This window comes from Canis lupus, chromosome 20, assembly GCF_011100685.1.
Source record: "Canis lupus familiaris isolate Mischka breed German Shepherd chromosome 20, alternate assembly UU_Cfam_GSD_1.0, whole genome shotgun sequence".
Lineage (NCBI taxonomy): Eukaryota > Metazoa > Chordata > Mammalia > Carnivora > Canidae > Canis > Canis lupus.
The window spans coordinates 52,158,032-52,181,014 of NC_049241.1; the positions used below are offsets into that span (position 1 = coordinate 52,158,032).

The window sequence follows — 22,983 nt, forward strand, 5'->3', positions numbered from 1 at the left end:
CAGGGGGAATGTTGTAGTGGGGCCTTATAGATTAGGAAAACCCAAGCATTTTCACAGAATTAAAATCTGTCCCCATGGCCTCTCATAAAGACCACTCTTGGGAAGTCCCTTCTTGAAAGAAAACAGTATAGTACTGAATCCCATGAGAGGCCTCAACCTGGGGGCTTGTGCCCCTTGCCCCCATCCTGGCATACTGGGGTTCAGGGTCTCCTCAAAGATTCCTCCCAGAAATGTTCACTGCTGCCACCTCCTTGGAGGAGGGTCTTTGGAGAAGGACATCTCAGCTGCAGGATCATGGATGCTTTCGTTGGTCTGTTCATCTATTTTAACAAACACACAGTGAAGTACAGTGCTGAGAACACATAGGTGCAGGCTCTGGACTTGGACCTGCCTGGGTTCAAATCCTGCATCTGCCTCTGCTTCACTCAAAGAGCAAGTTGGACGATTGCTCTGAGCTGTGGGGAGATAGCATCACTCCTTTGAGCACCCCCATAAAGTCCCTCTCAACTTGCTCTGGGGTGTACAAGTTTCCTATGGCCAAGTCACCACAAACTGTACCAAGTCACCACAAACTGAGTGATGGGGAGAACCTGTTCATTGCCTCTTCCAGCTTCTAGAAAGTTGTCCATATTCTTTGGCTCATGGGCCCACCCTCTGTCTTCAAACTAGTGGAGCATCTTCAGATCTCTCTCTCACTCTACTTTCCTTATCTCATCTCCTTCTGGAACTCTGACCTCCCACCTCCCTCTTAGAAACACCTGGGTGATGGCACTGGGCCACCAGGGTCATCCAGGAGTATCTCTCCATCTCAACATCCTTAACTACATCTGCAAAGTCCCTTTTGCCATGTAAGGTCACATTTGCAGGGCTGGGAATTAGGATGGAGACATCTTTGGGAGGCCATTATTCTGTCAACCATGCCTGGGCGCATGGCCTTCTGGGCCTCACCACCTGTCTCTCCAGATTCTCTCTGGGCCTTTCTCAAAGGAAACTTCTGCTCCAGCTCACTCTAGCCTCTGGTTTTGGCATCTGGTGAACTGCTCCTCTGGGCTCCCTTTGTCTGATATTACTCACTCTGCAGGTCTCCTCACTCCCAGGGTTCAGCAAGCCTGAGGCTAGATTAAATCCCCACCCTGTAGGTCATCTGACATCACAGATACATGTATGCTATTCCTTATCACCTGCCTCCTTCCTCACTCCAAAGCCCCCTAGGGCAGGGGCTGTGGCTCTTGTTCACCGTGACATCCTTATACCAGACACAGTACCTGGCATGTGGCAGCCCCTGGCAAAAACCTATCAAGATTTTTTTTTCATTATTTTATCTTAATTTATTTTAATTCCAGTAGAGTTAACATACGGCATTATATTAGTTTCGGGTGTGCAATATAGTGACTCAGCACTTGCACACATCACCCAGGGCTCATCATGACAAGTGCACTCCTTCATTCCCATCACCTGTTGCCCCCACCTTCCTCCCCTGCCTTCTGGTAACTATCAGATTGTTTTCTATAGTTCAGAGTCTGTTTCTTGGTTTCCCTCTCTCTTTTTTCCCCTTTGCTCATTTGTCTTATTTCTTAAATTCCACTAAATAGTTCTGACCTACAGTGAAATCATATGGTATTTGTCTTTTCTCTGACTTATTTCATCTAGCATTGTACTCTCTACCTCCATCCGTGTCATTGCATCGATGGATGAATGGATAAAGAAGATATGGTCTATGTATACAATGGAATATTATTCAGCCATGAAGAAAACCTGTTGGTGTGAATAAAACCATTGACCCCTGCCCTCCTGCCCCACTCCTGGCTTCCTTGTTGCTATTTACAGGTGTATTCATTTCCTAGGGCTGCTGTAACAAAGTGCTACAAACTGAGCGGCTTCAACAAGGAAATAATTATGTCACACTTCTGGAGGCTAGAGGTCCATGGTTAATGTCAATGTGTTGACAGGGTTGGTTCCTTCTGAGAGGGAGAACCCATGCCTTTCCTCTCTCTTGGCTTTTCTGAAGTTGATCAACATCTCCCCTAGGGTGACTGCAGAAGCTATCTTACACATGCTCCCCAATAAGCATGCTTAATGTCACCTCTAGTTGTCACTAGCTCTGCTGTATATGGATACGAGGCATCACATGTCAGCCTCATTAGCAATGTTGCAAGGTAGGCGCTGTCATTGCCTGTTTGACATGCACAGGAGAGGTCATTGTCCAAGGCTGAGAAGTGGTGGAGCCGGGATTCGAACCTGTGTGTCTGACACTAGAAGCTTGTACCTGGTACCTTGCCTCGATAAATCACCACCCCAAGTTGATGGGAGAGAAGGCAGTTTCCGAGGGAGAAAAGGCGCAGCTAGGTCAGTGGTGAGTCTAACCACAAAACCATAGAAGTTCTTATTTTTTCCTTTTTAAAGGAATTAGAAACGACATACATTAATAACACAAATTTTTTTTAATAGCACAAATTTAAGTGTACATCCCAAGGCACTGTTTTCCAACCTCTCATTATGAACAATTTCAAACATACAGCAAAGTTGAAAGAATGTTGGTGTGAATTCTTTAATACCCACTACCTAGATTCTATATTCACATTTTGCCATATTTGCTTTATCATCTATCATCTATCCATCCATACATCATCCACCACTTCATCCATTATCCATCTACCCAGACACCATCCATCTGTCCATCCATCCAATATCTGTCCATCTACCCATCCCTCTACCACCTTATCTAGCCATGTTCTTTTTTACGCATTCTAAGGAAGTTGTATTATCAATACTCTTACCCTCTAAATAGTTTACCATGCAGAGAGCTAACCAAAGTTCAGTATTTGTGTATAGATTTTTATCTTTTGAGATTAAATTTACAGTCAGTGAAATGCACAGATTTCAGGTATATTTTAAGTTTTAATTTTAATCCCAGTATAATTGACCTACGGTGTTATGTTGGTTTCAGGTGTATGATATAGTGATTCAGCATTTCCAAGCATCGCCTGGTCCTCATCACAAGTGTACTCCTTAGTCTCCTTCACCTATTTTGCCCATCCCACCATGCACCTTCCCTTCTCTATAATTAAGAGTTTGTTTCTTGATTTCTTTTTTTTCCCTTTGCTCATTTGTTATGTTTCTTAAATTCCACATATGAGTGAAATCATATAGTATTTGTCTTTCTCTATTTCACTTAGCATTATACTCTCTAGCTTCATCCACATAATTGCAAATGGAAAGATTTTGTTCTTTTTATGGCTGAATAATACTGCATGGTATATACCGTATCTTCTTTATTCATCAGTGGATGGACATTTGGGCTCACTCCATAGTTTGGCTATTCTTGATAATGCTGCTATAAACATACAATTAGTGTTTTTGTGTTGAGTAAATACTCAGTAGTGTGATTGCTGGATCATAGGGTAGTTCTATTTGAGGAAACTCCACACTGTTTTCCACAGTGGTTGCACCAGTTTGCATTCTGACCAACAGTGCAAGAAGGTTCCTTTTCTTTTTAAATCTTTTTTTAAATTAAAAAAATATATATATATTCATGATAGACACACACACAGAGAGAGAAAGAGAGAGAGAGAGAGAGAGAGAGAGAGAGGCAGAGACACAGGCAGAGGGAGAAGCAGGCTCCATGCAGGGAGCCTGACGTGGGACTCGATCCCGGGACTCCAGGATCATGCCCTGGGCAGAAGGCAGGCGCTTAAACCGCTGAGCCACCCAGGCTGCCCCGAAGGTTCCTTTTCTTCCACATTCTTGCCAACACCTGTTGTTTCTTGTTTTTTTTTATTTTAGCCATCCTGACAGGTGAGGTGGTATCTCATTGTAGTTTTGATTTGTATTTCCCTGATGATGCATGATGTTGAGCATCTTTTCATGTATCTGGAGGCTTTCTTTGGAGAAATCTCTGTTTATGTCTTTGGCCATTTTTAAAATTCAATTATCTGTTTTTTGGGTGCTGAGTCATATATATTCCTTTTTAAAAAAATATTTTATTTATTTATTTATTTATTTGAGAGAGATAGAGAGAGAGAGAGAGAGAGAGAGAATGAGCCGGTGGAGGGGCAGGCAGAGAGGGAAAAGCAGACTCCCCACTGAGCAAGGAGCTTGACATGGGACTCAAACCCAGGACCCTGAGATCATGACCTGAGCCAAAGTCAGACACTTAATCGATTGAGCCACCCAGACACTTAATTGATTGAGCCCTGTATATGATCTTTGTATATTTTGGATACTAACCTTTTATTGGATATGTCATTTACAAATATCTTCTCCCATTCTGTAGGTTGCCTGTTAGTTTTGTTGATTGTTTCCTTTGTTGTGTAGAAGCTTTTTATTTTGATGTAGTCCCAATAATTTATTTTTGCTTTTGTTTCCCTTACTTCAGGAGACCTGTCTAGAATCAGGTATAATTTGCTAAGTTGGGGCAAATGTATATATCAGTGCAACCTAAACTCCTATCAAGCTGTATATAGAACATCAACATCACCTTAGAAACATGTAGAATATTACCTCCTCTTTTTCTCTTTTATATGGGAGTATAATTTATACCTGATAAAGCTCACAGATCTTAAGTGTATAATTCCTTCAATATTTGTGAGAACTTAAGTTTTTAACCACTGGGCGATACTTGGAGTCACTTCTCTTCTTGATGACTCCCATTTTATCTTTGGGCCAGATGCTTTGGGATTGATCTAAATCTGTGGTTCTCAATCTGGAGTGATTTTGCCCCTCAAGGAAAGTTGGCAATATCTGGAGATATTTGGGGGTGAGGAGGGGAGAGGGTTGCTATGGCACCTGTGGGTGGAGGTTCAAGAATGCGGCTGAGCACCATAGAGTGCACAGGACAACCCCCCACAGTGAAGGATTATCCATCTCCAAATGTCAGTAATGCCAAAGGACAGATACCCTGATAACAATGGACCTCAAATCCATCCTCCAGAATCTCCCAGATGTGTTCAGATTTGAGACTGAATCAGTTTAGGCTCCCTCAGGGGGTCCTGCTCACCAGACACAAAGAAACACCCACTAAAATTGGAAGAAGGATGAAGCACCAAAGGGTATAGAAAGCAAAAGGGAGAGGGGCACATGGGTGGCTCAGTGGTTGAGTGTCTGCCTTTGGCTCAGGTCGTGATCCTGGGGTCCTGAGATTGAGTCCCACATCAGGCTCCCTGTGGGGAGCTTGCTTCTGCCTCTGCCTATGTCTCTTCTTCTCTCTGTGTATCTTTCATCAATAATTAAATAAAATCTTAAAAAGAAAAGAAAACACAAGGGAAGTGCAGTGGGTAGGAAGAAATTTATTTGCTTTTTCAGCCATGTCTGTCTCATTCACCTCTCTATCCCCTTGGTGCCTGGTGAGTAGTCAAAAAATGAATGAATCAGTCGGCAAACTTTTATTTATTTATTTTGCATACCTCCTGTATGTGTCAGGTGCCCTATGTGGTACTCATGAATCTAGGGAGCCGTAAGAGATGAAAACACAGATATGAGATGGTGTGGTTGGGCCCTCTCACAGAGGAAGTTACAGGGTGTTCTGGAAACTGGGAGGGCAGGCAAGAATTCCGTCTGTGGGAGGCAGTGGGGAGCTTCATGGATCACCAGGCATGTCAGCAAAGCCTCTGAAGCAATGAGTCAGGTCCAGAGCAGGAAGGCCACCCTGGCCGAGGAAAACAGCCCTAGAACGACTCGCCAGGTAGAAGCTGTGTCCAATGTGGTGGTGAAGGATGGGTTTTTGGGAAGGCTGAAGCGTGCTAGTGTATGGGGAGATTGTAATTAGGCAGGTGTGGGGGGGTAGGTCCTAGAGCAAGGTGGGCCAGAGAACCAGGCTGGAGAGCTTGGACTTGATCCTGAGGGTGATGAGACGGTCCCGAAGAATTTCGACCAGAGGTGGGGCATGGCCAGTTTGCATTTTTGAAAGGTCAGTGTGTGGCTGGGTGGAGGGGAACTCAGAGGGGAGCTGGAGCAGGGGATGAGTAAAGAGACGATTTCGAAAAGTCGGAGAAGATGAGGGCTTGAACTGAGGTGAGGTGGCTGGAAGGGAGTCAAGAGTTACGTCAAAGATTCCATGAGAGGCGGGGTCCCGGGCAGCATTTCGCAAAGTGAGCGCCCAGAAGGCTGGTTCCAAGGCTGCCGTGCCCTCATCCAGCTAAACTAAATACAGCAGGATTCCCTTCTCAGCTGGTGGGAGGAAATCTTCACACTTTGGTTACTTTTTCTATTCAACCAATGTTTGAGGGCCTATTGTGTGCCATTCACGGAGATGCAGCCATGACTGAGCTAGAGCCAGCCCCTGCCCCCCAGGGAAGGGGAGAGGCAAGTGCACACATGGATGACAAAGTAGACTCAGAAAATTGGCAGGTGCTAGGGAGTAAAGGAAGGGGATAGTAAGGTGGCGAGGGAGGGAGAAGGCAGGACAGTTTGGCGGTAGGGAGGGCAGACTTCTCGGAGGAAGTAACATCTGAATGGAGGCTGGAGGAATGGGAAGGAGCCAGTTGTATAGAGAGCCAGGCAGAGGGAAGAGCATGTGCAAAGGGCCTGTGGCGGGTCAGTTCCAGGGCAGAGGCCAGTGTGGTGGAGAAGACCCAGAGGTGGCTGGAGGCAGACCTGAGGGCTATGAGGGTCACCGTGGGGGAATTCAGATTCTACTCCAACTGTAGTGGGAGGGCATGGGGGGCTTCGAACAGGTGAGTTGTACAGAAAGATTTGGAGAGAGTGAGAAGGCAAGCAGGGAGCAGGCGCTGTCTCTGGCCAGGGGAAAAAAATTATTATTTCACACAGGCCTCAATTCAGCATCACACTCTGCCAATTGTAGTTTTGAAAATTTTAAGTTAATTTTTAAGCACTTTCTGTTGAGGTCTGACATCCACCCAGTAAAGTGCACGAAATGCCCTCCTCCTAAGTGTATGGCTCAATGGATTCTTACATATGTGCAACCCTGTACAGCTCGAGGTATAGAACATTCCTTTCCTCTAGAACATGATGTCTCGGCCTCCGAGGTATTGACATTGGGTGAGGCAGATTTTGGTTGCAAGGGGCTGTCTTGTGAATCTAGGATGTTGACCTTGACCCCGGCCATTGTCCTCTAGATGCCAGTAGCACCCACACCTCTCTGCTGTTTTTTTTTTTTTTTAATGGAAGTTTTTACCTTTTGACCATCTTCACCCATTTCCCCCACCCCTACCTTTGACTCCGACAGCCACCAATCTGTTGTCTGTATTAGTGAGTATGGTTTCTTTAGATTCCACATGTAAGCGGGATGGCACAGTATTTGTCTTTCTCTGTCTGACTTATTTCACGTAGGACAATGCTGTCACGTTTCATCCAAGTTGTTGCAAAAGGCAGGATTTCCTTCTTTTTCCACAGCTGAATGCCACTCCATTGTTTACCTTTACCACATTTTCTTTTCCCGTTCATCCACCCAACGGCACCCAGGTTCTTTCCAGGCCTTGGGGATTGTAAATAATGCTGCAGTGAACATGGGGGCGCAGATATCTTCTTGAGATCCTCTTTGCATTTCCTTTGAATATATACCCAGAAGTGGGATTGATCGCTGGATCACATGATAGCTCTATTTTAAATTTTTTGTGAGGAATTGCCATACTGGCTTTTAAAATTTTTATTTTCATTCCAGTAGTTCACAGTGTTATATTAGTTTCAGGTGTATAGTATATAGCGATTCAACACTTTCATACATCACCCGGTGCTCATCATGACCCGTGCACTTCTCAATTCCCATCACCCGTTTCCCCAATTCCCCACCCACATCCCCTCTGGTAACTAGCAGCCTGTTCTCTGTAATTAAGAGTCTATTTCTTTATCAGAAAGGGAGACAGAACATGGAACACTCCTAACTCTGGGAAACGAACTAGGGGTGATGGAAGGGGAGGTTGGCGGGGGTGACTGGGTGGCGGGCACTGAGGTGGGCACTTGACGGGATGAGCACTGGGTGTTATTCTGTGTGTTGGCAAATTGAACACCAATAAAAAATAAATTTATTTTTAAAAAAAGAGTCTATTTCTTGGTTTGTCTCTTTCTTATTTTTCCCCCCTTTGCTTGTTTGGTTTCTTAAATTCCACACAGGAGCGAAATCATATAGTATTGGTCTTTCTCTGACTGACTTATTTCATTTTGTATTATACCCTCTAGCTCCATCCTCGTTGTTGCAAATGGCAAGATTTCATTCTTTTTGATGGCTGAGTAATATTCGATTCTGTTCCATCACATCTTTATTCATCCGTCTATTGATGGACTTGGCTTGCTTCTATACCTTGGCTATTGTAAATAATGCTGCATTAAACATAGGGGTGCATATTATCCCTTTGAATTAGTGTTTTGGCTGCTATATGGTTTTCCGTAGTGGCTGCACAAAGTAGATTCCTGCCAACAGAGCACAAGGGTTCCCTTTTACCTATATCCTCACCAACAGTTGTTATCTCCTGTCTTTTTTTATAACAGCCAACCCAGCAGGTATGAGGTGATATCTCCTTGTGGTTTTGATTTGTATTCCCCTGGCGATGAGTGACACCTTTTCGTGGACCCGTTGGATGGCCTCTGTGAGACTACCTCTGTTTTGGGAGCCAGATGTCTCCAGACATTGCCAAATGTCCCTGGGGTGGGAGGCATAACTGTCCCCAGTTGAGCACTCCTACTCCTCATGTCTCTTTTCCAGGCACTATTCCCATCCCCAGAACATTATTCTAGTTTCCATCCCCATCCCCATCCATTAGTCTTGCCTATTCTCGAACCTGTTGTGAATGGAAACATATAGTGCCTCACTGCAAGGCCTCTGTACTTCAGTTCCTTCCTCCGTGGAATGGATTGATGGCCACACCACCTCATAGAGACACCACGAGAACCCAATGAACTGTTACAGTCCATGAAGGGTGGGGCTCAGAGAAAACATTGCATAAATGCTGGGTGTTAAGGCTGTGGTTTAATGTTAGCACTCTCAGCCCCTGGCACCCTTCTTCCTGGTTCCCTAATACCTGGCATACAATAGGTGGTCAGTAAACATTATTATTGCTGTTGTCATTGCCTTTTTTGTGTGTGTGTGTGTGTATTTTTTTTTTTTTATTGGAGTTCTACTTGTCATTGCCTTCTAAGCGGACAATCTGTCATCCTTCTGCATGGAAACTCCTTTCTCAAGTATCACCCAACAGTTTCTCTGGAGCTTCTCCTTCCTCCTTGATTATGACATTTGTATGGAGGATTTTCTCTTGTCCTAGAAACCCACTCCTCCTGCTGGTTCCGTGATGACACTGTGGGTTTCTCCTCCCTCTTTCTGCCCTGTTGGTCTGGGGACGGCAGGAGCCAGAGGCTGTTTCACTTCCTCTCTGATACCACCGTTCTCTCCACACACCCACAGAAGGACAGGCAGGCCTCTGAGAAAGGAGAACACCCAGACATCTGCCCTGTCACCCCTAATTCCCAAGTGTTCCTGCTGACACATCTGAACACCCTCAGAGGTAGACAGGGGACCATGGATGCCACCTCATGGTGGAGGAACCACCAAGACGAGGGAGACAGAGCAAAGAGAGGTGAAGGTATTTATTTGTTAAGGTGTTTAAGATTCAGCAATTAAACAATAATGGTATTATTATCTTAAACAATTATTTATAGTGGGGAGCATTATCCCAGACCAGCATTATCCAATAGGATCCCAGACCAGCATTATCCAATAGGAAGGGGCCCCAAGTCACATATGTAATTGTAGATTTCCCAGTAGCCAGGTTAAGAGAGTAAAAAGTCATCAGGTGCAATCAATTTTCACCAGATATTTTATTTAACCCAATATATCCAAATATTTATCATTTTAGTAAGTAAGCAGTGTGAACATGACCAAGGAGATGGTTTACGTTTCTTTTTTTCCCCACACCGTGTCTTCTAAATCCAGCATGCATTTCCAACTACAGCTCATTTCATTTCAGATGCTAGATTTTTTCATATGAAACGATTTGACCTGCCTTTATGTTTCATAAAATTCCCATCGAAAAGGTACGTTACATGGTCTCATTCATTTGGGGAATATAAAAAATAGTGAAACGGAATAAAGGGGAAAGGAGAAAAAATGAGTGGGAAATATCAGAAAGGGAGACAGAACATGAGAGACTCCTAACCCTGGGAAACAATCTAGGGGTGGTGGAAGGGGAGGTGGGCGGGGGGTGGGGGTGACTGGTGATGGGCACTGAGTGGGGCACTTGATGGGATGAGCACTGGGTGTTCTGTATGTTGGCAAATTGAACACCAATAAAAATAAATTATATAAAAAAAAATAGAAAAGAAAACGTACGTGCACATGCCCAAGGTGTTGCAAGCCTAAGCACACATTTTCCACTGACCAAACGGAGAGTTGGCTTTTTAAATTAAGATGAAGCGAAATTAGAAATTCAGATCGTTAACTGTACCAGCCACCTTTCAAATGCTGGAGAACCACATGTGGCTCACTGTGGGGGGCCCCATCCGGGGGCACAGACGTGGAATCTGAACATTATCACAGAAGGTTCTGCTGGACGACAGCCCAGCTTTGAACCAGGGTTTCGTATCGGTGACACTATTGACACCCAGGACTGGATAGTTCAGCGTTGGGGGGCTGTCCTGGGCACTGTAGGATTTCCACCAGCATCTCTGTCGTCTACCCACTTGATACCAGTAGCAGCCCCCTTTCCTGTCACGACAACCAAAAAATGACTCCAGACATTGTCAACAGCCCTCTAGGGCGAAGAAATCACCCCTGGATAAGAAGCACTGTTCTAGATCAAAACTGAGTTTAAATCCTAGCTTTGTTAGATGCTAGTTGAGTGACTTTGGGCAAATCCCTAGGCCTTGGGGTTCTCATTGCGCCATGGAGCAGCGCACAGCCGTTGGCTTACAGAACTGAGGTGAGGGTGAGACCCAGCTTCAGTGTCCTGGTGATGACTGGATGCCGTGTCCGCACATAGCTGGGTGTTCAGTAAACAGTAGCTGTGATCACCCAGTGTGAACTTGAACCCATTAACCCCTGTGTGCACCGTGGAGAGCAGGGCAGCTCCCAGATACTGATGGGGCTCAGGGGGGCTTGTTGTCACCTACTAGAGAAAGAAAAATTGAATTGCTTAAATGAGGACAGTTTGGGGGATCCAGAGGTCTGGGGTGTGGTCCCAGCTCTGTCATTAATCTGATGCTCTTGGGTGCCCTGTTGTCCCCTCTGTGAGGTGGGGGGAGTGTATACGGTGATCCCCTTCTAACAGGACCCACCACCTTGGCCTCTGTTTCTTTTTTTTTTTTTTAATATAAATTTATTTTTTATTGGTGTTCAATTTGCCAACATATAGAATAACACCCAGTGCTCATCCCGTCAAGTGCCCCCCTCAGTGCCCATCACCCAGTCACCCCCACCCCCCGCCCTCCTCCCCTTCCACCACCCCTAGATTGTTTCCCAGAGTTAGGAGTCTCTCTCATGTTCTGTCTCCCTTTCTGATATTTCCCACTCATTTTTTCTCCTTTCCCCTTTGGCCTCTGTTTCTCTGTGATTGTTTTACTTAAAGAAGGGAAGGGGTGCCTCAGGGTAGAGAACTCTCAATGGGGGTCTAGACAGAGGCCCCCTTCCCGCCGCCTTCAGTCTTTGCTAACACTGTGTCTTTCCTCTGGACCCCTCTCTCTATCTTGCCTCGCCCAGCCGACCCAGCTTATCCTTCAAGCTCAGTGTACGTGGCACTTACTTCAGGAAGACTTCCCTGATTCCCTCTCCCCTCCCAGTCTGAAACGGGTGTCTCCTCTCAGCCTCTATGCCGCTGCCACTCCAGCTTGATCACCTGTAAACTCATTGGTTGTACATCTCGGCCAGGCTGCATGCCCAGAGCAGAGTCGGGGCTTGGGTTGCCTCTGTCCTAGGAGTGTGTGAATGGGGAGCAGGGCAAGAAGACAGGGACACCTGGGTGGCTCAGCGGTTGAGCATCTGCCTTTGACCCAGAGTGTGATCCTGGAGTCCTTGGACCAAGTCCCACGTTGGGCTCCCTGTGGGGGGACCCTGCTTCTCCCCCCGCCTATGTCTCTGCCTCTCTCTCTGTGTCTCTCATGAATAAATAAATAAAACCTTTAAAAAAAAAAAAAAGAAGACAAGAGAGTAGGTTAGCAGGAAGTTTCGTTGAACGTGGAAGGACCTGGGGGTTTCTGATAAGCTTGCCTTGATTACCACGGGCTCATGGAGTTTGGCTCTGGATATAAGATGCAGTAGGGTGTCCCCTGCCCACCGCCTTCACACTGGGCACCTGCCTGTGTTTTCCCCTGGTTCAGAAGATCAACCCACCTGTCAGGCTGTTAGAGGCTTCAGGGGGGTTGGGGAATGAGTGGGGGATGGGGGGCTCCTAAGTGCAAAACAAAAGGGGAGTGGATGGGGGCCACTGAGGAGTACGGGGTACCTACAGAGGATTGTTCTGGCCATCTGCACTGGGCAGGTGGCAGGAGAGACGCAGTTTTGGGTGTCCAGCCCAAAGCCTGGGGTGGTAAGAAGCCTGTGGAGCCTAAGGCGTTTCCAAGGAGGAGTCAGTATCCCAAATCCCCTCCCTGCAGCCCTTGCCAGCCTCCCATGCTCCTCTCTGCCCCGGGCAGGGACAGCAGAAGCATTTGGCTTGCGAGTGAGGGACTGCGGACACCCAGGACGGCCACGTGTGCCTCGCGGGGTTCGGGGGTGGTCCGGGGCGCACAGGTGCAACAGGCCCAGCCCTCGGCTCCCCTGGCAGCCGGGCAGTTCCCATGTGGGAGTGCAGTCTCCTCTCCACTCCCGCACATTCCAAAGCGCTCAGAGCCAGATGTGCCTCCCCCAGGGAGGGTCCACCCAGCTCCAGTCTGGTGGTACCAGCCCCTGAGCAGGAAGGTGTGCGTGGAAGTCAGGGGCTTCAAAGAAGGGGACAGGTCCCTGCCCTGGGTCCCTGTCTGGCCTTAAGCCCAGATGGACCCTGGTGGGTCTCTCTCTGTCTGACAGCAGGCTCGGGGTCCGGGGGGCTGGCGGGTGGGGGTCCCCTCCAGCCTCTCCCCATGGAGGGTGTCTCTCTGTGGCTGTTAGCTACTACGTGGGCACCGAGAAATGCCAGCTGACCTTTGCCGGCAACGAACCACTGCTTCCCCCAGGGCGGGCCCTGCCTCTCTGGGAAGCTCAGCAAGGCGTGTCCTCACCACCCTCCCAGGAGCCAGGGCTGGGCTGGGCCAGGTTCAGTCACTGGGACTTGTTCAGGGCTGAGGAGCACGGCCGGGGCGGCCAGGCAGGAGCATGGGCTGGGGGGGCCCTGCACACCCGGGGCGCCGGCGCGGGCACCTGCTGGCTCTGGCTGCGAGCCTCCTCCTCGTCTGTGCGCCAGGTGAGTGGGCCGGGCTGGGGCCAGGAGAGGAGGGGCAGATGGGACAGGTGGCTCAGGCGTCCCCAACACCCCCGCCACCCCGGGGGCAGCCAGGAGGCCTTTTGCTTTCTGGCAAAGTCCTGCATCACCGCTGGCCAGATGAGGCTGCATTTGCCCCCACTGACAGGCCAATTCACAAAACCACTGCGTCACGCATTAAACATCTGCCAGGATGGGTGCAGAGATGGCCAGGCACTCCTTCCTTCGTGCACTGCCCCCCTGGCCTCGGCACCTGTGCCTGGCTCTGAGGTAGGAAACGGGGCCGCCACAGAGCCCAGCTTCCAGGAGCTTCTGGTCACGCGGGGCACAAGGATGAGCAGAGGAGCACTGGCGGCTGGGGAGTTCCTGCGCTGCAGGGTGGCTTTGGGGTTGGCAGGGATTTCTATGGGTACGATTAGTGGAAGGGAGGGAAGGGCAGCCCTGCAGGGAGATCTGTGCACTCAGAGGCCAGGAGGCAGGGAACTGCCAAGTGTGTTTGGGTTAGTTCAGTGTGATGTGAGCGGATCTGGGCTGCACGGTAGGGAAGGCACAGGGAGGGGTGGAAGCAGAAAGGCAGCCTGTGAGGTTTAGGGAGGTGTGTTCTTAGATCCCAAAGGGGACTTTGCAAGCCGGCTGGTCATTTGGGGGGATTAGCTGGGGGCTTGTTGCCTATAGGAGGAAGCCCACTGGCTTCTGGGAAAGGCAGGGGGCCGGCTTGGTGTGCTTGCATGCTGTGGGGAGAGACCAGGCTCTCTCGTCTACAGAGGGAAGACCCAAGATTTCCCTCTTGTGACCCCTGGGCTGTCTGGCCCCCCAGACTGTTACACCCCAGCTGCTTCCTTGGGCAGGAAGTCTGGGCTTTCTAGCCAAACCTCTTGGGTGTGCGAGACATCCGGGGGCTTGTAGAGGGAACATCGATCCTCTGCCAGGTGCCTAAGTACCTGTTCCTTTCCTCGTCCTAGAAGAAAGGACTGTCCTCAATGTTTAGCTGGGAAACAGAGGCCACCAGGGCATGAGGGGCAGTCAAGAGGGGCTTCCCCATCCTGGACAGGCATGAGACCCTGGACAGTGGCAGCCTGGGAGCCCCCCTGCCCTTCCCTCACCCAGGCCAGGCTGCAGCTCCCAGAGCAGGTGGGGAAGGCTCCCCAGCCCCCCAGCCCTGAGTCACGGAGGCCGGCTCTGGTCCCGGGAAGAGCTTTGTGGTTAGATGTCATTGTGAGGCATCCATCCACACAATGACCTGAATGGTGGGCGGGTTTATATGGGACAATCCCACCACCTCCGATGGGGTGTGTCCCCCCTGAGCTGTCCCCAAAGCACGTAGCCACAAACAGAGGCTGTTTAACAGCTTTTGTCCCCAAGGCTCACTCCCAAGTCTGATGCTAGGGTGCTGTTTGAGCTGGGTAAACTCCTGTTCCTGTCCCAGGGAGTGCTGGTCGCCTGGACTATGGCTTGACCCCCCTCCCCACTGCCCCATCATTTCCATAGTGCCTGGGACACCACTCAGGGCAGGGATTCCCCTGGAATCAATCCAGACACCCTCCAGGACTTTTGACTTAAATGCTGGAAAAGACTCCCTTAATCCCTGGTCAGAGATGAAAAGAAGTCTAAATCTCGCACTGACTGACAGGCTGAGTGTTCTTGGGCCAGACACTTAACCTCTCTGAGTTTCCTTCTCCCCAAAGAGTAATTTTTAAAATTTTATTTAAAATTGATTTTAAATAAAAATAAATTTTTATTTTTTAGTTCATTTATTTATTCATGAGAAACACAGAGAGAGAGAGAGAGAGAGAGAGAGAGAGAGGCAGAGACACAGGCAGAGGGAGAAGCAGGCTCCCTGCAGGGAGCCCAATGCAGGACTCGATCCTAGGACCTTGGGATCACGACCTGAGCCGAAGGCAAATGCTCAAACAGTGAGCCACCCAGGTGCCCCCAAAGAGTAATTTTTTAAAAATTCCAGAGCTGGAGGGAATCTATTCCTTACCTCTCCTTCCACCTTGGGCCTCATCCATCTTCTCCCACATCTGTATCCTGTGCTCTTTCTCTCCTTTCCCCTGGAGAGATCCCAAAGGACCTTAGTAACCGTCATCTTACATTGTGCACATCCTGTGTGCCAGGGTTTTACCTGCATTATCTCAATTGAGCCTTGAGTGGCTGAAAATGGGACCTCTACTGTCTCCCATTTTGTGGAAGAGGAGACAGGCTCAGAGAGAGGTGAATTCTTTTGTTCAAAGTCACACAGCAAGGATCCAAATCTCAGTGTCTGGATGATTCCTAAGCCTTGACTTCACCCTCTGCCTGGCAAGAGGGTTGACCAAGATTACTGGTGTCCTGGGAGTTTCCTGGTCCCTGGGTGCCTCCTCCAGGAGAAATGAGGGGCTGTCCTCCACTGCCCCTCCCAGCAGGGCTCCCCAAGGGCGAAGACTGCATAGAACATATAAAGATCTCACTGCGCTCTGCTGAGTGCCTTCCTGGGTCCCTGGACAATGGCCAGAGAATATTTGGAACTAAGAGGTGAGTCCAACCCGCTCTGGCCAGGATTTCAGTTCATCTTTTACCACTTGGGACTCATCTCCCAAAGAAGAGGAAAGATTTGTTCATGTTTTCCTTGGGCCTCAAGGAAGAGTCACCTTTCTTCCCAGTTATTGGGTGGCCTCCCCCAAAAGGAGAGTGATGGGTCCAGACAGGTGGGGCAGCCCTGGGCTTCTTTGCATCTAATTTGTCACTTGATGTCCCCAGGGCTGCCCCCAGGTGGGCAGTGTGAGCAGGTGAATGAGCCTTTCCCACCTTCTGGGAGAGTCCAGGCCCGACCCAGTGGCTTTTACAGGGACCCACCCACTCTTGACAGTAGATTCCATGGTCCAGATTACCCCACCCATTGCACAGATGAAGGGCACAGAAGCTCAGTGGAAGGTCCCCCATGTGGCCGGGGGAGAGCTGTGCTTGGAACCCAGGCTGCGACTCCAAACACCATGCTCTGTATCGCCCTGCCACTATTCGGATCTGGCTTCTGGATGTGGGTACCAGCCTGCTCCCTTGTCTTCTGGCTCCCTACTCAGATCTCAGAGCTGTCCCCAGAAGCTTCAGTGCATCACAGATCCAGGGTTGTGGGGGCACGAATGCCAGGTCAGGAGGACACATCCCAGGAGGGCCACCACCCAGCCATCCTGGTTTGCCGGAGACTGAGGGTGCTCCCGGAATATGAATCTTTAAGTGCTAAAATTGAGAAAGTCCAAGGGCAAACCACAACAAGTTGGTCGCAGTCCATCCTGGTCCCTCTCCTGTACTTATTCCATTCCTGGCACTTCTTCTGCGGCCTGGCACACCTCCTCTGCCTTAGTCATGAATATTGGCTTCCCTAAGAGCAGCCAGGAGAGAGACAACCTGGCTCTTATCCCTCTGCCTCTACCCTCCTGGGTGCCAATCCACCTTCTCTATCCACATCTGTCTCCTATCCTGGATGCAAATAGTGTGGACGGGTCTCAGCCTGGACCTGGCCATCAGCTCTGGTACATGCACAGTCCAGCTTCCTGTTGCTGGGATACAGCTGCCCACATGTCCTCTCGGGGGGAACTGGTGCAGACAAGAAGAGGGAGTTTGAGGCCCGAGTCCCATCTGGCTTCTTCACGCTCTGCTCCTTGCCCCTGAGTGATGGCTCTTCCTCATCATGGAGTCTAAATTGTCCCCTGTATCTGGATGACAAAGATGCAACCCAGCAGAGCAGTTAACAGTACCTGTGCTGGTGCCAGACAACCTGGGTTCTAATCCCGCCTCTGCCACTTTCCGGACAAGTGAGGTAACCTCTTTAAGCCTCCAGATTCTTATCTATAATGTGAGAAAAAAATGTGTGATTGAGTAGTTGTGAAATCTATATTAAATGAGAAGATGCCTCCAAAATAGTGGTTCTGAACTGGGTGCAATTTTTGCCCTCTGGGGACATTGGCTGTGTCTGGAGAGCAGGGGCTACTGACATCTGGTGGGTAGACACCGGGGATGCTGCTAAACATCCTGTCCTTGCTTCTTCCAATCCATCCTTTTTGCAAGAAGACTGCTCAGTGCCCACTGTCCTCTGTCCTGGGGTTTTCACACTGGGGGCTGTGTCGTCTTGGGAATACTGGTCTTATCTCTGTCAGGGCCTCTGGGAGCATTTAAAAACTTACACCAGTCTCTGGTTTGTGAGATACACCACAGACCTCTCTGTGCTCCATTCCCCAAAACTGCATCCATCTCTTTAATCGCTTGTAAGATGACAACCTGAGCTACTGGGTCCTAAAGATTCCTTGCCTTCTAGATCTAGCAGGCTTTCACAATCCTGACCTTTACTCTGTTTTGAGATTTCACCTCTTACCAGTTGGAGAACAGAAAGCCAGTGTGTAACCTCAGCTTTGGACTCTATACCAGAACATTCTCAGAAAGAATTCTCCGTTCAGAGAGTGAACTTTTATACGTACCATTGCTCCTTGTATCTTCCATTGCCTAACTACAGAGACCATCATGCCAAGCTCAATTGAAACAGGGTGTGGTGGGATAGCTGGTGACACTCCAGGTACTGGAGAGAGCTGTCTAGATCTTGGGTATGAAAACAAAAATGATCTTGTCTATACTACCTCTGCATTAGGTTGTCCTGAGAAGGTAGAGTGACTTGATGTTGGGGTGCCTTACTATGTGTCAAACACTGTACATATTTTTTCTTTTTTTTTATAAATTTATTTTTTCATTGGTGTTCAATTTGTCAACATACAGAATAACACCCAGTGCTCATCCCGTCAAGTGCCCCCCTCAGTGCCCACCACCCAGTCACCCCCAACCCCCCACCCTCCTCCCCTTCCATCCCCCCCCCCCAGTTCGTTTCCCAGTTAGGAGTCTCTCATGTTCTGTCTCCCTTTCTGATATTTCCCACTTATTTTTTCTCCTTTCCCCTTTATTCCCTTTCACTATTTTTTATATTCCTCAAATGAATGAGACCATTTAATGTTTGTCCTTCTCCGACTGACTTATTTCACTCAGCATAATACCCTCTGGTTCCATCCACGTTGAAGCAAATGGTGGGTATTTGTCGTTTCTAATGGCTGAGGAATATTCCATTGTATACATAGACCACAGCTTCTTTATCCACTCATCTTTCAATGGACACCGAGGCTCCTTCCACACAAACACTGTACATATTAATTCATTCAATAGTAAGAACTTTCACAGGGTTATGAAGAGTCATTGGGGCAACCTATGTAAAGAGAGGACCTGGTACAGAGATCTTTGAATAATTTTTTTTTTTATTTTACCCTTATCAGCTCTGTCTCCATCATCCTCTACCCCTCTGGATGGAGGTGGCAGCTTTCTGCAGGACAGATTATCTACAGGTGTCTAAGGAAGCTGATGTCATTTTTAGCTTAGCACAGTATTTCTGTGAACAGTAGAGACTTAATATATGAATGGACCAGTGAATTTTACTTTCATCCCATTCCCATGATAGGTATGCACAGGCTGTGCTCTCCTGAGATGAAGTCATTCATGCACTGATTCATTCATGCAACAAATGGATACCCAGTTACCCCATCCTCCCTCCCGCCTCCCTCCGGCAACCCTTTGTTTGTTTCCCAGAGTCAGGAGTCTCTCATGGTTTGTCTTCCTCTCCGGTTTTTCCCCATTCAATTCCCCCCCCCTTCCCTTACGGTCCCTTTCACTAGTTCTTATATTCCACATATGAATGAAACCATATGATAATTGTCTTTCTCTGATTGACTCATTTCACTCAGCATAATACCCTCCAGTTCCACCCACATCGAAGCAAATGTTGGGTATTCGTCCTTTCTAATGGCTGAGGAATATTCCAAAAGGCAGTTGGCTTCCTAGGTCACTCTGCCTGTTTCAAGGACTTGTCAACGAGCTGTAAGTCATAGGGAAATTTACCTACGTATTTAATGTTTACAACCTCTGTTTTACAAAGTGAATGATAAAGATAACCAAACTTAGATCACAATTTAAAAATAAAGTAATATGAGTGGGAAATATCAGAGAGGGAGACAGAACATGAGAGATTCCTAACTCTGGAAAAGGAACAAGGGGTGGTGGAAAGGGAGGTGGGCAGGGGGTGGGGGTGACTGGGTGATGGGCACTGAGAGGGGCACTTGATGGGATGAGCACTGGGTGTTATGCTATATGTTGGCAAATTGAACTCCAATAAAAAAAAAAAAACCTAAAAAATAAATAAATAAAGTAATATACTAGGGCTCCCTACAGGAGCCTGCTTCTCCCTCTGCCTGTGTCTCTGCCTCTATCTCTCACAAATAAATAAATACACATCTTAAAAAAAAATAAAGTAATATACTAATCAACAACAAAAAATGCAGAGTAACAAAAACATTCACTAAGACACTAAAATGATTTTTAAATGAACTAAGAAGGAAGAAATGTTGAATTACTGTCATGTGTCTTTCACGATACAGTTATAAATTGGCAACTCCAGGAGTTTGCCCCAAAAGAGAACCATAATCCTAGTTTGAGCAGGAGTAGCAATACTGATATACAGCACCTCTAAGACAAAATTGTATTGAATAATGATCTTTTTAAAATTATCACAGTAACTTTTAAATTTTGTTTTCCTTTTTTCTATTTATTTTATTTTTATTTAAAAAATTTTTTAAATTCAAATTCAATTTAATTAACATATAGTATACTATTAGTTTCAGGGGTAAAATTCAGTGATTCATCAGTTGCATTCAATACCTAGTGCTCTTTACATCAAGTGCCCTCCTTAATGCCCATCTCCCTGTCACCCCATCCCCTCACCCACCTCCCCTCCAGCAACCCTCAGTTTGTTTCCTAGAGCTCAGAGTCTTTTATGGTTTGCTTCCCCCTCTGCTTTTATCTTATTTGATTTTTCCTTCCTTTCCCCCATATGAGTGAGATCGTATGGTACTTGCCTTTCTCTGACTGACTTATAAGTTGTAAGGAAATTTAACATTTCTTTTCCTTTTGCCTCAATATTTATTTTCCTTCTCAGACTTTCCTGAAAATTCCAGTGGAAGTCATGTGTGCCCATTGTAGAACACTGAGAAAATTCAGTGAGGACACAAGAATGAATACACTAGCTTGAACTGGATCTTGAATGATGAATAGGTCTTAATTTGTGAAAGAGGAGAGTGTGAACCATGGACAGAAAGGAAAGAGGCTGAAGAATTATGATTTGTTTGGCTGGGGAACCTCAACAATGTCACTATGACTTACAGAAGGCGATGGGAAGGATGTTTTGGGAGGTAAAGCTGGGGCAAGGTTTCTGGACCTCAGCCTTCTTGACCATTGGGGGTCCAGTACTCTTTGCAGGGGGTTGGTACTGTGGCCCAAGCCTCTGTGGTTGGTAGCAGCATCCCTGGCCTCTGCCCAGTAGGTAGCAGCAAAGGGTTTTTTTGGGGCTAAAAACCCAAAGGGCATCACCTTTACCCAATATTCCTTGGGGGGGAATGTCAGACCGAGTTGAGAACCAGTGTGAGAAGAAGAGGCAAGATGGATCTTTAAGGACTAAGATTTGAAGGGGAGAACTGATGCAGTCTGGTTTTTCATCTTAGGGAAATTCTGTGGTTGCCCTGTCCTTTCTCCTGTACAAATTTGTCTCTTCTCAGTCAGAAAGATTGCCCAGTTTCCCCCCAGCTTCCCACATCCACAGCAGGTCTTCCGGACGGATGTAGGTTTGTTCAGGAGAAGTGCAGAAATTCTAGTTACATTGCCCATCAGGAAAAGTTGCAGGGAGCCCGTGGCAGCCAGCAGCTGGCTCTCAGAGGACAAGTCTTAGACCTTCCCCCAAAAGGCAAATGCTGACCCATCCCTGCTTGACCCCGTGGGCCTCCCCAGATCCAGTGCTCCTACCCCATCCTGTAACACATGGGGCCGCAGCACCGAATCCACATGGGCACACAGGCACCAGTTTGCGATGTGAGGTTTCCACAGGTGTGACTACAGTGAACAAAAGTGCCCTGTCTTTTACTTCCCCAGCTGAGACCATGACCAGAACCTCTGCTCCTGGAAGAGAGAACAATCTGACTGTCACTTCAGGCTCCAGCCCAGGTTTAACCAGCCCTGACAGCAGGGCGACAGGTGATGCTCAGGTGTCCTCACCTGACCCAATGAGGGAGCTCAGAAGCATACGGGGCACCCCCGCAGGGCACAGCACAAGCACGGCTATGCCTGGGAGCTCTGAGCGTGCCAGGGCACCCCTTTCTGGCACAGCAGCGTCACAGAACCCAGGGACAAGCTCAACCATGTCACAGTCCGGCTCATCTTCTGGAAGGAAAATAAATTCCTCTACTTACACATCCCCCACCATTAGCAACAGTCTTGATTCTTTTGATCTGTCCACCACAGCAGTGACTGGGGCCTCTCCCTTAGATCCCAAGGCCTCAACCTGGGTCTCTTCATCAGCATTTGCCAACCTCCTGGCACAGACTAGCCACGCTTCTCCTGAGACTAGAAACCCAGGGCTGGAGCACACCAGCCCAGGAGTGGAGACAGGCCTGGCCAGAACCTCACCAGGAGCACTAACCTTTTCTGAAGCCAAGAGAGAACCCCTCCGGACATCCACCTCTGCACTGTCAGAGGCCTCATCCCACAGAGGTGAGACTTCTGGGTTAGGAAGCACCTGTTCCTGATTGTGATAGTTTGCCTCCATTCATGAGTAAGGACCTGCTGCCTCTGCCTTCTTGGAAATGGGTTTGTTTTCCTTGGTTGGTCATTGAGGATGGTAAGAAAGCCCCTTCCTTTTTTTTATGGGGTATTTTACTTGTATTGCTTCAGGATTCTGGGTGCAGGGAAATGACCAGTTGGCCATGGTTGCCACTATGGCTCCCTATATCTGGTTTTCTAGGACTGTAGAGAAGAAGTTCACTGTAGAAGTTGCCTGCATATACCCAGAGTATGGGATTGCTCATCCATATTGTGCTTTGTAGCTATTCCTGATGAATATCACATTTTTATTTTACTTTAAGATTTTATTTATTTGTTTGTTTGAGGGAGAGAGAGAAAAAAAAAGACAAATGGAGGGGAGAGGCAGAGGCAGAGGGAGAAGCAGACTCCACACTGAGCAGGGAGCCCGATTCAGGGCTGGATGCCAGGACTTTGAGATCATGACCTGAGCTGAAAGAAGACGCTTAACCGACTGAGCCACCCAGGCACCCCTGAATATCACATTTTTAAAAAAGATTTATTTATTTGAGAAAGAGAGAGCATGAGCAGGGAGGAAGGGCAGAGGGCGAGGAAGAAAGACAAACAGACTCTGTATTCAGTGTGGAACCTGGCACAGGGCTTGATCTCACAACTCTGAGATCACGACCCTGAGATCATGACCTGAGCTGAAACAAAGAGTCAGATGCTTAAGTGACTGAAACACCCAGGTGCTCAATGCATATCACATTTGTTAAACATTTTTTTTTATTGAGGTAAAATATATAGTTCAGTGGCATTAAGTACATTCACATTGTTCTGCAACCATCCCCACTACCCAACCCCAGAACTTTTTTATCTTTCCAAACTGAAACTCTCTTCCCATTAATCCCTAACTCCTCATTTCCCCCTCCTCCCAGCATCTGAAATCACCATTCTACTTCCATCTCTACGAATCTGACTACTCTAGGTACCTCATATATGTGGAATCATGTAA

General features: G+C 47.8%; 1 protein-coding gene across 1 annotated transcript in view; it reads left to right on the top strand.

Annotated features, from left to right (window-relative positions):
- The first annotated feature begins 12,355 nt into the window (after nucleotides 1-12,355).
- MUC16 (mucin 16, cell surface associated) overlaps nucleotides 12,356-22,983 on the top strand; it is a 112,300-nt gene continuing 101,672 nt past the window's right edge. The window contains exons 1-3 of the mRNA XM_038565385.1: nucleotides 12,356-12,876; nucleotides 13,028-13,319; nucleotides 13,530-13,746. Coding sequence (XP_038421313.1) covers nucleotides 12,356-12,876; nucleotides 13,028-13,319; nucleotides 13,530-13,746 — 1,030 coding nt within the window. The remainder of the gene's footprint in view (nucleotides 12,877-13,027; nucleotides 13,320-13,529; nucleotides 13,747-22,983) is intronic.